General features: G+C 43.6%; 1 protein-coding gene across 1 annotated transcript in view; it reads left to right on the top strand.

Moving 5' to 3' along the window:
* RYR3 (ryanodine receptor 3) overlaps positions 1-15,105 on the top strand; it is a 514,231-nt gene that overhangs the window by 290,707 nt on the left and 208,419 nt on the right. Inside the window, exons 17-19 of the mRNA XM_053665407.1 lie at positions 1,043-1,176; positions 2,979-3,220; positions 13,244-13,436. Of these exons, the coding sequence (XP_053521382.1) occupies positions 1,043-1,176; positions 2,979-3,220; positions 13,244-13,436 (569 nt within the window). The remainder of the gene's footprint in view (positions 1-1,042; positions 1,177-2,978; positions 3,221-13,243; positions 13,437-15,105) is intronic.

The following is a 15,105-nucleotide window of genomic DNA, read 5'->3' as shown; positions in this document are numbered from 1 at the left end:
AGTCATCCAACCCCATGAAGCATTGAGTCTCGAGTGGCCACTTCGAAAGACTGAAATGTGGCCACCTGCCTCTTGTCAGTACAACTGCCACACTCCTGGCTGTTACTCATTGCTGCTGCTTGCATGTTCCTCCTGTAGGAGAGAGGAAGGAGCAGTGCCTGGCCCAGCACAGTGTGCTCTGCTAGGGCAGGAACACAGAGTTGGGAATGAAAGAGGATGATGCAAAAGGAGTCAGGGTGAGCAAGAGCAGCACATGGTGGAGGCGGCCAGGGGCTGTGCCCACTTCCAGGGCAATCAGCAAACAAAAGGAACAGAAGCTGGGGGCTGGTTTCATAGATTCCAGGGCCACCGTGCTCTTCTTGCAAGTTTAGTATCATTCTAGAGGGGACAAGGAGAGCAGGTGAAATGTTTTCAAATACGGATTTCTAAAAATATAAGGGCATCTTAATGAGATTTAATAATACCACAGTGAGAGGCCCTCAGATAAAAACCTTCCCTGCTGTCACCTCCACCTGACCCACATGAGTTCCCAAGCCTGCTCTGTGTGAGGGACCTTAGCAAATGGGAATCTGAGTGCCTACTGACCGCGGTGCAGAGGGGAGCATGGGCTTCACTCTGTGGCCAATGAAGGGCTTTCCAGCCCATACCCCTACTCATACCCAGCAAGTGGAGCCTGGATTTTGTGCCCTGGACACCTCACCTCATCCTAGTCCTGGCCCTGGCTGAGATATAACCTACGCAGTCTGTCTTAAGAGCCCAGACTCTCACCCACATTAGCAGAACAGTAGCCGCAAATGTGCACCTTGGAGGAAAGTGCACAAGACCAGGGCACAGAGCTGAAAGGAAGCCTGGCCTCATTTCCCAAGAGGCAGAAGGCTCTGGGACATTACTCACTTGTGCCTGGTGGTAGGGGTGAGGCTTCCTTGCCTCTAAACAGGTCACTGTCCCACCTGTCACCCAGCACCCACCCCACAGCCAGCCTACTTCCTTCCTGTGTCCTGGCTGTTAGGTCCTAAGGCCTGGCGGGCATGTCTCACTGCAGGTTCTGGACGTGCTGTGTTCCCTCTGTCTCTGCAATGGGGTCGCAGTGAGAACCAACCAGAACCTCATCTGCGACAACCTGCTGCCCCAGAGAAACCTGCTCCTGCAGACTCGGCTGATCAACGACGTGACGAGGTAAGGCCAGCGTCGTTACTCCAAAAGGGGCATCTTGTCTCTAGACAGGGAAAGAAGAGGGCTGATCTGAGGTCCAAAGCCACCCATCCATCATTTCTGCGATGGTTCTGGAACATAAGATGAGAGCGGGCAAGTGCATACCTTTTCACGGCCTGGTTCAGGGCCTGGTACTACAACCACTTTGGCAGAGTTGTTCAGCCCTTTCTCCCGAAGAGCCCAGGGATGGTGTATATATACCCCCAAAGGCTGAAGAGTTCAGCCAGAAGTGGTCTATCATGTTTTACTTTACACATCAATACACATCTATCTTATACCTTCTTCATAGCTTTATTTTTAATTTGATACACCAACATTTTTTCTAAAAATATCTTATAGATTAGATGCCCCATGTTGATGCCATGGTTTATTGTATGCTCTGGCACGTGGTCATTCCCCCGGGACTATCTGTGAAGGTCGGGGTGGAAAGCACAGGCCCAGGCAGAACCTAGGCAGCTGGTCCATATGTGTGGCCACCTGAGAGTCGTGTGAACTCACTGGGCCTGGACTAGGCAGACCTAAGGTTCTTCAGTAACTTTCCACCAAGGCCCGCTTCCTAACCTATGTACAACAGGGAGAGGAGAACCTCCCCGCTGAAGCATGGAGTGGCCCGCAGGCCAGAGCCGTCCATACAAACATTTCTTCTTCTTGGTGCCAGGCTGGCTTCCCCTGACCACACAAAATGAAACATGGCCCCTGCCCAGATCAGCGGGCACCTCAGAAAAACTCCAGGTGTTTTGTCACAAGCTCTTAGCCATTTTGCTGGATACATTAAAACCTCTGGCCCTTAACAAGGCTGCCTAACAATGACTTCCTCCTCCAACCCTCTCCTGTCACCTAGGCTGAACTTTTTCCGATTTATTGAAGTACAATTAACCACAATACGGTAAGATGTTTAAAGCATACAAAGTGATGATTCAACATGCATACAATATACATACACATTGCGAAAGGCTTCTCCCCACAGTGGTAACGCATCTATTACATTTTTTGTTTGTTTGTTTTTTGGTGAGAACATTTAAGTTCTACTCTCTTAGCAAATTGCAATTATGCAGTACAGTGTCATCAACTATAGTCACCATGTTAGACATTACATCCTCAGACCTTATTCATCTTATAACTCAAAGTTTGTCTCCTTTTACCGCCCCTTCCTATTCCCCCTGCTACCTGCTTCCCACAGCCCAGCCCCTGGCAACCACTTTTCTATTCCCTGTCTCTGTGAGTTCAACTTTTTTTTAGTCCTCATGTAACTGATACTATGCAGTACTGGTCTTCTCTGACTGGATCTTTTCTAATGTGACCTCTTAATGCTTTCAAAAGCGGCATTGTTATTAATAATGCTTGGGTGACTGCACTGCTATTATGAAAATAGGGGTGATTAAACCAATTTACCAGAAGATGGCACAAGTCATTTCTTTCACTTACAGTAAGAAACGAGGGTTTGTAATTGTGCAGCTCTGCATGACGTCTTCAGCATCTTTACCCATGGCTGACACTCAGTAAGTGTTGGTTACCTTGAATGGGACATTTAAAGGGAGCGAGGTCCTCTGTATTTTGTAATGGAATTAATGTCGTCCTGGCACCTTCCTAAGAAATTGATCAAGTGTTGGAGGCTCCAAGCATTTTGTACTTGAGAACAATATGAAAAACCGCAGAACTGCTCTTGCCCTTGGTTTACTTGGGCCCGTGACTCCTCTGGTCTGGTTCAGTTTGCTTTCTTCGGTTTTTAAGTCAGTAAATGCCCCCTGTCCCATGTTTAATTTCAGTATTCGACCAAACATCTTCCTGGGAGTTGCCGAGGGCTCAGCACAGTACAAAAGGTGGTACTTCGAGCTCATTATCGACCAGGTGGACCCCTTCCTAACGGCAGAGCCCACACACCTGCGGGTGGGCTGGGCCTCTTCCTCAGGCTATGCTCCATACCCCGGAGGCGGAGAAGGATGGGGAGGCAACGGTGTTGGGGACGACCTCTATTCCTATGGCTTTGATGGACTTCACCTTTGGTCAGGTGAGTACCTGGCCAAAGCTTTGGCCCCTTATCTCTTACTGGGAGGGATTCAGGCTTGAATTGTTTGAGCTGAAACAGTCACTTCCTATTTAAATGGTATACACTTGAGTGTAAACTAATTAGAAGATTAGGTGGGAAGAGCATCAGATTTGAAATGAGACCATCCCACTTTTAAATCATGACGCTGAAGCTTCCAGCTGCATGATCTCTACAGGTGGCTTTACTTTCCCCAAGTCAGTGTCTGTCTGTATGGTCCTCACACAGGACTTCAGGGTCACATGGGCAAACAGGGAAGGAGAAGGAGACTCAGTGAGCTGCATACCTTCTGTACATTTTTTTCTCTCACTTTATCCTTACAATGACCCCTTCAGGAAGTAAATATTGACCCCATGTTAGAGATGTGGAAACTGAGGCCGCAAACTGTTTAAGTAATTTATTTACAGTCACATGGGGAAGGACCCAGATCTGACTATAAGTCTGTCATCTCGTCAGTGTTGCTTCATGATGCACTTTACAGTGTCTGGCTCTGTACCTAACATGTAGTAGATGCTGATCTGTTCAAAAGAATCCAAAGCTTCCTTTTTCATTGATTGATTTTTTTTTCTAGAGAGAAAGAGAGGGGGAAGGAGGGAGGGAGAGATTGATTTGTTCTTCCACTTATTTATGCATTCATCAGTTGATTCCCGTACATGCCCTAGCCAGAGATCAAAACCACAGTCTCAGTGTATCAGGACAACACTCCAACCAACTGCGCTACCTGGCCAGAACAAAAGCTTCCTTCTTTAAAGATGAACTCAGTTTTCCCCAAGCATGTCCACAGCCTGTGCAGGGATGGGTCAGCTTCTGCTGGGGTGAAATGCAAGAACACTCATGCCTTCACCCCAGAACAGGAGTCCCACCTCTGCTGTCTGTTGTCCCCAGCAAGTCCTATCTGCATCTTTTGTGAAACTGCAATTGTGTCCCTCATGGAAACCCCTTACATAAGCATTGTGCTGTGTGCCTCTTACATAAGGAACCATGACACACATTCTACCCTAAATCCAGTAGGAGGGAAAAGTTTGTCTCTAAATGCAAACCTGTCTGTTTTCTTTCGTGCCTGGGAACCCATCGCACTTCCTTCTTCCCTTGGCTGTCAGGCCGGAACCATTAGCTCAGGTCCCAACGAAATGCTTCTTGTCATTGGTCTTCGTTTTCAGTTAGCCATTATGGTTTATGCCTGTGTGTGCTGTTTTAAATGCATTTTAAACATTTGTAAACTTTTAGGAATGGTGTAAACTTATCTATATATGTATTTGTTTTGGGTTAATTGTGGAAAGAAAGAGGAAGCCTTTCTCTGTCCATGTTTTATGTGTCTGAGGGACAGTGTGGTACAGACAAAAGAAGATGCAAAATAGCAGGATGATGAGTTCGAGTGGGTGAAAGTCTCGTCTTAGCCTCCCAACTTATCCTTCCCTAGTTCCATCTTCACGAGGGGCAGGGCGGAGCTTCCCTTCTTGGTTCTTCAAGCCCCTGCAGGGAGCCACCAAGGGGCTACACAGTAGTAGCATTTAGCTTAGGTTATCATCAGAGGTCATACAGTGCTCAGAGAGTTGTCACTGGGGAAGCAATTTAGTCACTGTGCTCATGCACATCCACAGCTCCTGAGTTTGGTAGAATTGAATCTGTAAAGGAATGAACAGGATGGACTCGAGGAAATTATTATCCCGCTGCTCGCAGGTGGCTGCTCATCTGCCACCATCTCATGATCACAGTTGAAGGGTATTTCCTGGATCCCAGTCTACACCTGGAGAGAACTCTGCGTGGGGATAGGTTAAGGAAACATGCAATGCACCTACAGCCTTGGATGAAGAAAACTGGACCCTCATTTCAGAGGGAAAATACCCATTTTCAAAGAGAAAAACAGTTTGGATTTTTCTAGACTTTTCAGCCCTGCATGGGATACTAGTATATCCCTTTGTAAAGTTGGCAGAATGAGTATATCAGTCAGTCGGGAGGCAGAGAACCCACTTCCTGGGTGTCCAGCGAGGGCTGCTGGCTGTGCATGGAGGACCCGAACATCAGCCTACATGTGTCATTCCAGGAGTGGACAGTGCCCCCCATCCCTTTTATCCTGCTTCCTCTGAAAACCAGAAAGGCGAATGTGCCCACCCAGTTATCACTAGCAGTGCCTTTTATGACTGGAGACGGGGAGGAGGCTTGGGACTCTGCTTTTCAGAAGCTGACCATGGCTGTCTGATCACTACCCACACTGAGTAATAGAGGTATATTCAGGGGACTTCACCCCTCAGACTCCAGCACCTGAGGAGAAGTGGGAAAACCAGTGCCCATAAGCTTTATAATTTTCATTTTCACTGAAATACAAAGCTGCCTTGGCCTGGGCATTACTCTGAATTCTCCAATCAGCCCAAAGAATATGTATCTCACCAAAGGCACTGTAGATAAATACGTTGGCGTGTGCACCCCCTGAAGTAAGATTTCTGTTAATGACTCCCACAAGGACAGCAGTGAGTTTCAGACTATCAGATGAAAGGATGATTGTCTGATGAAGAGACAAAATGGAAATAACACTCCAACTTGTCTGCTATAGGAAGGAACGGAGGATGGCTAGGGAGAAATACTGGAAACCGGTTGTGGCAATTTTTCTCCTTTTTCTTGAGATACAAATGCCCAGGTTCATTAACTTTAAACTCATATGTGTGCATAAATCAAGCCACTGCTTTGGACTGGTCTTCATGCATTTATGAATGCAGAGTAGAGGTGTTGCAGTCGGAAAGAAGTACAGTGCCTCCAGTGCTTTGTCATCGGAAGGAGTCAAGAAAAAACAGGCTTTGGACTTATGCCCGGTTTGAATCCCAGAGCCTCCAGTGATGAGGCTTCCCCCCCCCCCCAACATTGAGCAAATTACTTAACCTTTTTTTATTCCCTCAGATAAAATGAAGATGTGCTATATGGCTGTCATGGAATTTAAATGTGATAAGAGACATGAAGTTCTCGACACACACTAGATACACATAAATAAAACTCTTCCCTTCCCTCATTGTCTGCGAAGTTCACTTTACTCATAAAGACCAAGTCCAGGGTTCTGGGTACCTTACTGGAGATGATAAAAATAGCCCCATCCTAAGCATGTAAAGAAACCAAGTCCCATGCTGAATGGAAAAGGAAGTTTTGAAGTGACATCCTGGGAGTGTATCAATGAGCTTTTTCTCTATGTAGTGGGAGAGCAGCCTCAATGGGTCTATTTCACCCCAGAAGCCTGTGAATTCACTTTCAAGCATACGCTGCACAAGTATCTGCCTTCTCAACCCTGCCCAGCCCGCTCTGTGGCATGCTGAGTCAGCTCTGCCGCTGTGGTTTCCTTTGGGAGGAACGGCTCTCCTCTGGTCACGGCATCGCCCTCCCTCTCCTGGCATGGCCTTCATGCAGCCTTTCTGATCTGCATGTGCAGGTGAACTGGGCTCAGAGCAGCCCAGAGTGTGCTACTGGCCAGGGAGCGGTTTCACAGGAGGAAATGACACCTGCCTTTCCCTTTTAACAACTTTTTCCCTTGCAAAATTGGAAGACGCAGAGGAATCTACCCTCCTAAGAGAAAAGAGATAACAGAAAGTGAATGAATGGAGTAAACGTGTGCCTCTTAATTTAGTATGACTTCTGACCCATCAAGATAATTTGTCTCTACAGTCAAATTCATATAAGAGGGTCTTCACCTACCTCCCCACAGAGCTGAATCCCAGGGTACTTGTTCGTGTATCAGAACACATCCCCCTGAGACTCAGGCCTTTCCACCCCCCCCCCCCTGCTCTGTGGACAGGACCCGAGGTCTGTGGAACACCAGCACTTTTGCATATTCGGATCCTCTCTCCTTCCGAATGCCTGCGTACTTGTGTTTACGTTACAATGCCAAGCTCTGAGGTGCCTGAGGCAGCAGAAATGCTGAGCATCAGTGTTTCCAGATGCCAACATTACTCATCAGAATAAACTAAGTCCCACAGTAATATATCCTCGGGTTAACTTGAAGATGATCAGCTGATGGTAAAGTGGATTTTTCTCTTTTCTTAAAATATTAGGTTAGGAATGGCCTTTCCAGCCTTCCTAGGAGTTTTAGGTGGGCCCGAGCCAATCAGTCAGGGGTTTCTTCAGACCAGCAGAGGCCAGGGGACCTCCCGACCTGTCTCAGCGGCGGCTCTCTAGGGTTACTCAGGGTTCCTAGTATCTGGAGAACCAGTTGAGGCAACTTTAAAACACTGTGTGCAACAACTTTGTTTTTTCTTGCTATAGCGTTTTCTGTCCGTTCTACGAGAGGTTAGGTACATTAAACATATTTGAAACTGAGTGTTTTTGAGCATTTTTATTCAGTAAAGAGACTTAATGATTGCAGTGACTCAGTGCAGTGATTTTTCAAATCACATTCTGCACTCCTCCCTCAGTGCTACTCTTCTCCCTATTGTTATTTCTTCCTCGTGTTACAACCGACATAATATCCCTACAATGTTTTGGTGAGCTTATCCACTGTTAGTCCAGTAATTAAAGTTTTGGGAGTAATAAACATGATAACAATAGTTTTTCTTGTGTGTTACCACACGTCAGACATTCTTCTAATCACTCCACAGCAATTAAGTTATTCAGAACTCTCAGCCACCTCATGATATTACTACTTTCATTCAACAGATGAGGGAAATTGAGTCCACAAAGGTAAGTGGCTTGCCCAAGGTCACACAGTAAGTGACACAAACAAGACTACTCCAGTCCAGAGAGTCTGGTTCTGGACACGCCCCTTACCTGCTGCACACTACTGCCTCTTGAGTGGCATAGAGCACATCAGTCAGGTATTTCATCAAAGGCACAGGACTGGTAATGGTACCTGGTAAATAGTTCTTGACAGCAGCACGTGGGCATCACTGTACCCAGTTTACAGATGTAGAAACTGAGCCTCAAGTAAAACCACAGGTTCAGGTTCATGTAGCAGGTAAAGACTGGAGATTTGAATTCAGACTCAGCCCTCTGCGTCTCCAAGACCACTCCCCACTGCTACCCCACACCGCCTCATTACAGAGCAGGTGGACAAATGCCTTGTTTAAGTGTGGGGTGCAGGACCCTTCCTGCCACCCTGAAAAGCCCTCACAGGGGTAGCAGTTGCTTCCTCTAGATGAGAACGGATTTATGAAACAGAGTACAAAAGCCATCTCATAATTCCATCATTTTCTAGTTTCAAAATCTTCACAATACATTTTAAAACTAAGTAGGCTTTACTAGATCACTTTTTATAACATGAATATTGTATGAAGTGGGCATTTTCTTTAAGCAGACTTCCCATTACATTGCTCTAAGTACTTGCTAAATACTCGGTTCCTATCCAGTGATTAGCAACAGTCGCTCTTTAGTTTCTAGATAATATTGGTCCCAACTCTGTATTCTCTATTGTATACATTTTAAAAACAGGCTTAGACTGTGATTTCAATTTGCCAGTAGGTGATGTTAGCATGTGTTCCTACAGCAACTTCTTCTTGGTACCCAGTGTCTTAGAATAAAGGAGGTGAAAGGCAATGTTATTTCTACAAGGACATAATTGCTCATCCAAATGGCCGTTTTCAACTGAGAAAGTAAGCCAGGCAGGGGAGAAGCTCCCAGCCATTGTTCCTCAGAAAGGCACTGGCAACTGTGGTGTACTGAAGTCTAAATAAAGCTCGGAACTCGGCCTCCAGTGGCATCAGAGTGCGGCTTAGATGAAGAGCATCCCCCATAAAAGCTGCTCTTGATCTTCACTGACTGAGGCCCAGGGGGCATGGAAGCCAGCAGTGCACTCTGGGAGTGTGGGAGGAGGGGACCCTGGAGTCACAGTTCAACACAGTTTTGTCCTAGTTGATATGATCTCAGAAAAGTAATCTTCCTTCTACTTTGTATTTTAGCCAGTAACAATCTGGGTGCTTTTAAAGGTAGTTGTCCAACCTCGTGTTTCAATTAGTTTTTACTTTTTCCATATTCACAGAAATCTCATGGGCTTTGTTCACGTGACAGCAGTAATATTTTCCAGAAGCTAAACTGATTGAAAAAGAACCAACTGCAGCAGAAACATTGGTTTTTAGTGAGAATATAAGGAATGTTAAGAATGAGACAATACAGCAAAGTTTGCTGAGTTTTTAATACCACAGGTTCCTTTCATGGCAGGCTTGAATATGGTAAGGAAGAAAAGATTCTGGGACCTGGGATATCTAACCTCCATAAAAGACACTAAGAGCATTCTTTTCAAATGGAGACGTAGGAAAGGGGTCAAACCTGCACACTCCTCCAGCTGGGCTTAGATTTGTTCTGGTTTAAATGGGGTTGACTCTAGGGCCTACAATGAGGAACTTGCTTCTCATTTTAGTAATGAAACAGAGTCTGAGGCCAACTGGGCTCATTTGCCAACATGCACCAAATTTGCCATGAGCCAGTGCGGAGCAGGGAATCCAGTTCTAGGTTCTGGTCCAGCTTTATCCTCACCACATCTCCTCATCAGGCCCCCACTATTGCCCACATCCCAGCCTCACCAGACTTGAGCCACTTTGCACACACAGCAAGTCCTCCAATTTTGTTATAATATCAGTGAAGAAAAAAAATGACTCAGCCAGCCAGGGCCACTGTCTATGTGGAGTTTGCATGTTCTCCCCATCTCTGTGTGGGTTTTCTCCGTATATTCCAGTTTCCTTCCAAATCCCAAAGACTGGTATAAAGGAGATGACTTCTGGAGGTGGGGGATATCAAATTGGCTTGAAGAATAAGAGGTTTACTAGATAAATGAGATCAAGTTCACGATAGGCTAGTTATATAAACAAGAGTTTGCTGTCTGTAGCATATTTCTGGTCACAAAAACATCACCAAACTTCTAAATAAATACTTCTAAAATATTAAACATTGAGGTAAATGTGAGTTATACACACATATAAGAAAGATTAATAAAAATAAGATCATGATTTTCCAACCTGTTTATTTCAGTTTAGGGTTGCAAGTAGCCAGAGATGAATTATCCCAGCAGCTCTGGACACAGGTGGTGCCCATCCTGGGCAGAACTTTCCATCTGAGGCCACTCACTCATACTCATAGTTGTTCAGACTGGGGCAGTTTGGACACACATGTTAGGTAAAATCAGTTTCCTCATATGTCATTTCACTTAAAGTCTCAGTTTCCAAGAAGTTGTCCACCATGTTAAGTGAGGACGTACTGTATGCCACATACTCCTGTTACATAAGCCAATCATTCTGCTTATGTATGAATGCTCTCTTACAGAATTATGGAGTGCTCTCTTTCTCATTTATCTAGTGAACCTTTCACTCTTCAAGTCAATTCAATGTCCTCTACCTCTAGAATTCATCTCCTTTATTCCAGTACTGACACTGAATTGTAATTCTTCCTTTGAATGTTTATTTCCTACTAGAGTATGGACTCTCAAAGGGCAGAAACTGGGCCTTCTGTCTGTGGTCCCCAGTGCCAAGCATAGTATCTGGCCTCACTCCTGTTTGTGGAGGGTTGGGGTATACACTCTATGGCTTTGTCAATCACCTAAAATAACCGGAGGGGGGCACCTAATTTTTTTATTAATGAGAGTATAATAGTTTTACTATTTTAAAGTCCACTACTCAATTTAGAATCTATTACTTGAATAGCAGTAACCACTAATAAACAGTATTCACAATAAAACATTAAAGTTTAGTTCCAAGCTGAGAACAGAAATATTACACAGCATAGATATATGTATAAAGTTTATAAACAACTCACATACACATCATAAGGGGATTTTTTTAAAGTGCCTTTTCGTGGCATATTATAAAATCATTACAACTTAGTTTTTAATGACTTTTATTATAAATAAAATGTTTGTAATCTGATAAGTAGTATAAATAAATTATCAAACCTATAATATCTCAGTTTGGATGAAAAGTATATATTTGAAAGAATAGAAGCATTTTTATTGTATTTTTCCTTGTTTATACTTTCTCTCTCTCTCTCTCTCTCTCTCTCTATATATATATATATATATATATATATATATATGATGAACATTAATAATGGACTTGGATTGCTGCTGTAATCAAAAACAACATTTCATAAGTTTTTCTGCCTGAAACTTCATTTTAATACATAACTTCTGCCACTTCACTGCCGTTTTCCCAGCAGAACTATTGAGAATTGGGGGAGTGGTCATGATCATTTACTTTTAAAACTTTCAGGATGGGGTGGTGTTACAGAAAAGTGAGGGCTGATTTTCTCACTCGGTTAGGTCAGGAAATGACAGATCATCTTATGAAAAGTACATGCAACAACAGCAAAAAAAAGTACCAATACAGGGTATAAGTGACAGTGTTTCTCTGCCTATCTGAGGTAGTAAAATTCTTTAAAACAAATCAGAAAACCCTGCTGCACAGTGTGAAGGCTAGATGACCTTGCTGTTCTTGGCTTTGACAGCTCCTGCATCAAGTGCTAAAGAGGCCCCATCTACCTCTGTGAGGGCTTTCGACTCCTAACAATGTGGAAGAGTCCTACACCCACACTTAAGGTGTTTATCCTTCCAGTTACTCTATAATAAGATAGCCTAGGGGTGAGGGTGGGGAGAGGTCTGGAAGTCACAGAGAGATGACTTCAAACCCCAAGTCTTCACCTGCTACATGATCCTGAACCTGTGGTTTTACTTGAGGCTCAGTTTCTATATCTGTAAACTGGGTACAGTGATGCCCACATGCTGCTGTCAAGAACTATTTACCAGGTACCATTACCAGTCCTGTGCCTTTGATGAAATACCTGACTGATGTGCTCTATGCCACTCAAGAGGCAGTAGTGTCCAGAACCAGACTCCCTGGGCTGCAGGAGTCTTGTTTGTGTCACTTACTGTGTGACCTTGGGCAAGCCACTTACCTTTGTGGACTCAATTTTCCTCATGTGTCGAATGAAAGTAGTAATATCATGAGGTGGCTGAGAGTTCTGAATAAATTAGTTGCTGTGGAGTGATTAGAAGAATGTCTGATGTGGTAACCCACAACAAATGCTATTATTATTACTTTTGGTTTTGCTACTTCAAAAACTTTAATGAGTAGGCTGATTGTGGATAAGCTTGCCAGAACATTGTTTAGAAGAAATATTGGGTTGGCCAAAAAGTTCATTTCATTTTTTTCCATAAAATCAAAGACATATTTTTCATTTTCACCAGTGATTTCATTGATTTGGATATTTTGAGTGTGTTGGCTATCTCTCACATGGTAAAGTGTTGATCTCAATTAATGTCTTGATTTGATCGCTATCAACTTCAACTGGTCTATCTGACTGTGGAACACAAATAATCTCCAACACAAAACTTCACAAACCACTTTTGACACATTTGATCAGTTACAACACCTTCTCCATATGCTGCACAAATCTTCCTTTGCATTTCAGTCGTGTTTTTGCCTTTCTTGAAATAATAAAGCATGATATGCCAAAAATGGTGCATATTTTCTTCCATTTTCAATATTAAAATGGCTGCACAAAAATTCACCAATTTTGATAAGTTTTTTAACGCGAACTAATATGACAGCTTTCACAATACAATCTAACAAAATTGTTTAGAATGAAATTAAAGACAGCTAAGCCCTAATCCGTCTTACGGGAGGTAGAAATGAACTTTTTGGCCAACCTAGTGGAAGAGAGCAAGGACACTAAAGAACACACACATACACACACACCTCTGCTCAAAGCCCCACGCCCAGCAGAAGCAGTCTGCCCATCGTCTCGGACACCACGCCGGAATCTGAGCACACACTGGGCAGGTGGAATTTGTGTGTGTTCTCATCTCTGCAGCTTGAGAGTTTCCTCTGAGACTCATGTCGTGTCACTCCGCCCACTCACCTGCTTAGGAAATCATTTCTCATTGCTCACCACACACAGTTTCAGAAAGCAGGGTTGCATGTCGAATGCAATAGCATGCCCAGACCTGTGTGCCCTCGTACCTCCCACTGGTGGCTTGTGCGCCTCTCTCCTGGAGTCCCACATTCCTTTTTCCTTTTCTTCGCTCACCAGGACGCATTCCCAGAGCCGTGGCCTCCATCAACCAGCATCTCCTGAAGTCAGATGATGTGGTGAGCTGTTGCCTGGACCTCGGTGTGCCCAGCATCTCTTTCCGCATCAATGGGCAGCCTGTGCAGGGGATGTTTGAGAATTTCAACACAGATGGGCTCTTCTTCCCTGTGGTGAGCTTTTCAGCGGGTGTCAAGTAAGTTATGGCCATGATCTCATGAAGAGTAGCTGTTACCCCACCTCCCACCACTCCTAGGAGCCAGGGAGCATAAGCTCCTTCTCCCTGGCTCTAAGCCAGGGAGCCAGTGCTTTGGTGCCATAAGCCAAACTCCCCTAAGGGGGGGAAGGCGATGCAAAACCATTCACTCCTTATATGCCTGTTGAACCCCTACCTCCTGCCAGGGGTTATGAAATGTCATCAGATAAATAGCAAGATGAATAAGGTGAATCCTGTGTAAAAAACTACTTTAATAGTTATAAAAAGTGTCACGTGCTCATTATAAAAAGTGGAAAGAGACAGTTATAAATTAGACAATGTACTCATGATCCCATCATTGAACTATCACCTGTATTAATACTTCGGTGTATTCAACTCTTTTATTCAGCAAATATGTGTATATTTTTAATTAATATTCCATTAAGTGTGACATTTTATGTCCTGATTACCTTTCACTCAGGAAGAAGTGATGAGCCCTTTCCTGAGTCATCTCGAGTCCCCCTCCAGATGACCGATCAGGCTGTGAACACCCTTTTATCTGGCTCTCCTGCCATGTAGCCATTACTTTGTTGTTAGACTTCATGCTGCTCCCATTTTGTTCTGAATTATTATGAACATCCCTGAACATAACATTGTCTACATTTCTGTTTAGTTCCTTGTAGAAATTGGTCAAAAGGTGTGAACTTTTTGAAGTCCAAGTTTATAGTAAATAGATTATTTAAAAGATTGAATAGTTCAGAATTCATTATCAATAATTTTGAAAGATGAAAGGCTCTAAGAAACATACATTTTTTTGTGATTTATTTCACAACAAAACCTGACCTGAACTTATTTTGTGGCAAAACTATCATCAACACAAATGGGGTGGTTTTTAGTTTTTCATTTACTCCACGTATTGTGAATATTTACATGTTTAACTGTAGAAATATCAATATCTTTGATTGTGGGGTACAGCTCCCCACCTGGCTGGAGGGTCTTTTTAATACATATTACATGTACCTTCTTTCTTTTATAAATCTGAAGAATTCCAAAGTCTGAAGCACAACTCGAAAAAATTCAGGCGCGGGGTTTGGGTCTGGTATCATTTGAAACCATGTACGGGCAGACCCAGCTGTTTGGCTCCTTGTGAACTTTTCCCTGCTACTGGTATTTTCATGTTTGCAAATTTGAGAAAACTATCTTAAAGTCTTAATTTTCTATTTGACTATTGATGTGGTTGAGCTTTTTTATGCTTACTGTTTTTGTGTATTGTTTTAACCCAATGTCTTTGTTAATTTTGTATTTTCTACCTTTATGCTATTAATTTTTTTTGGCAATTTTTCCTACATGAAGGCTGTTAAACTATTGTCTTATAGTTTTCAAATATTTTTTCCAGTTCATGATTTACTTTTGAAGATTTAATTCTTTTCTGTTGTTTTTTGGTTTTCCCTTCTACAAAAGCAGTATCGGTCAAAGAAAATAGCAAGAACCCATCACTGTGCCATCCAGAGATAACCGTAGAACCTTTTTATTTATACACAACAGTGTCTTTGCCTCACACTGGACTTGGGCTGTGCAGGCCGGTTTTCTACGCACTGTTGCTAACTACTCTGTCCATTGCTCTGCTCTTCTTTTTGTCTGTTTGGTTGCTGTATTAATTGTCTTTATC

Source organism: Artibeus jamaicensis, unplaced genomic scaffold (genome assembly GCF_021234435.1).
Source record: "Artibeus jamaicensis isolate MK-2021 breed Jamaican fruit bat unplaced genomic scaffold, CSHL_Jam_final contig_1132, whole genome shotgun sequence".
NCBI lineage: Eukaryota > Metazoa > Chordata > Mammalia > Chiroptera > Phyllostomidae > Artibeus > Artibeus jamaicensis.
This window is presented reverse-complemented; position numbering and strand designations above follow the sequence as displayed.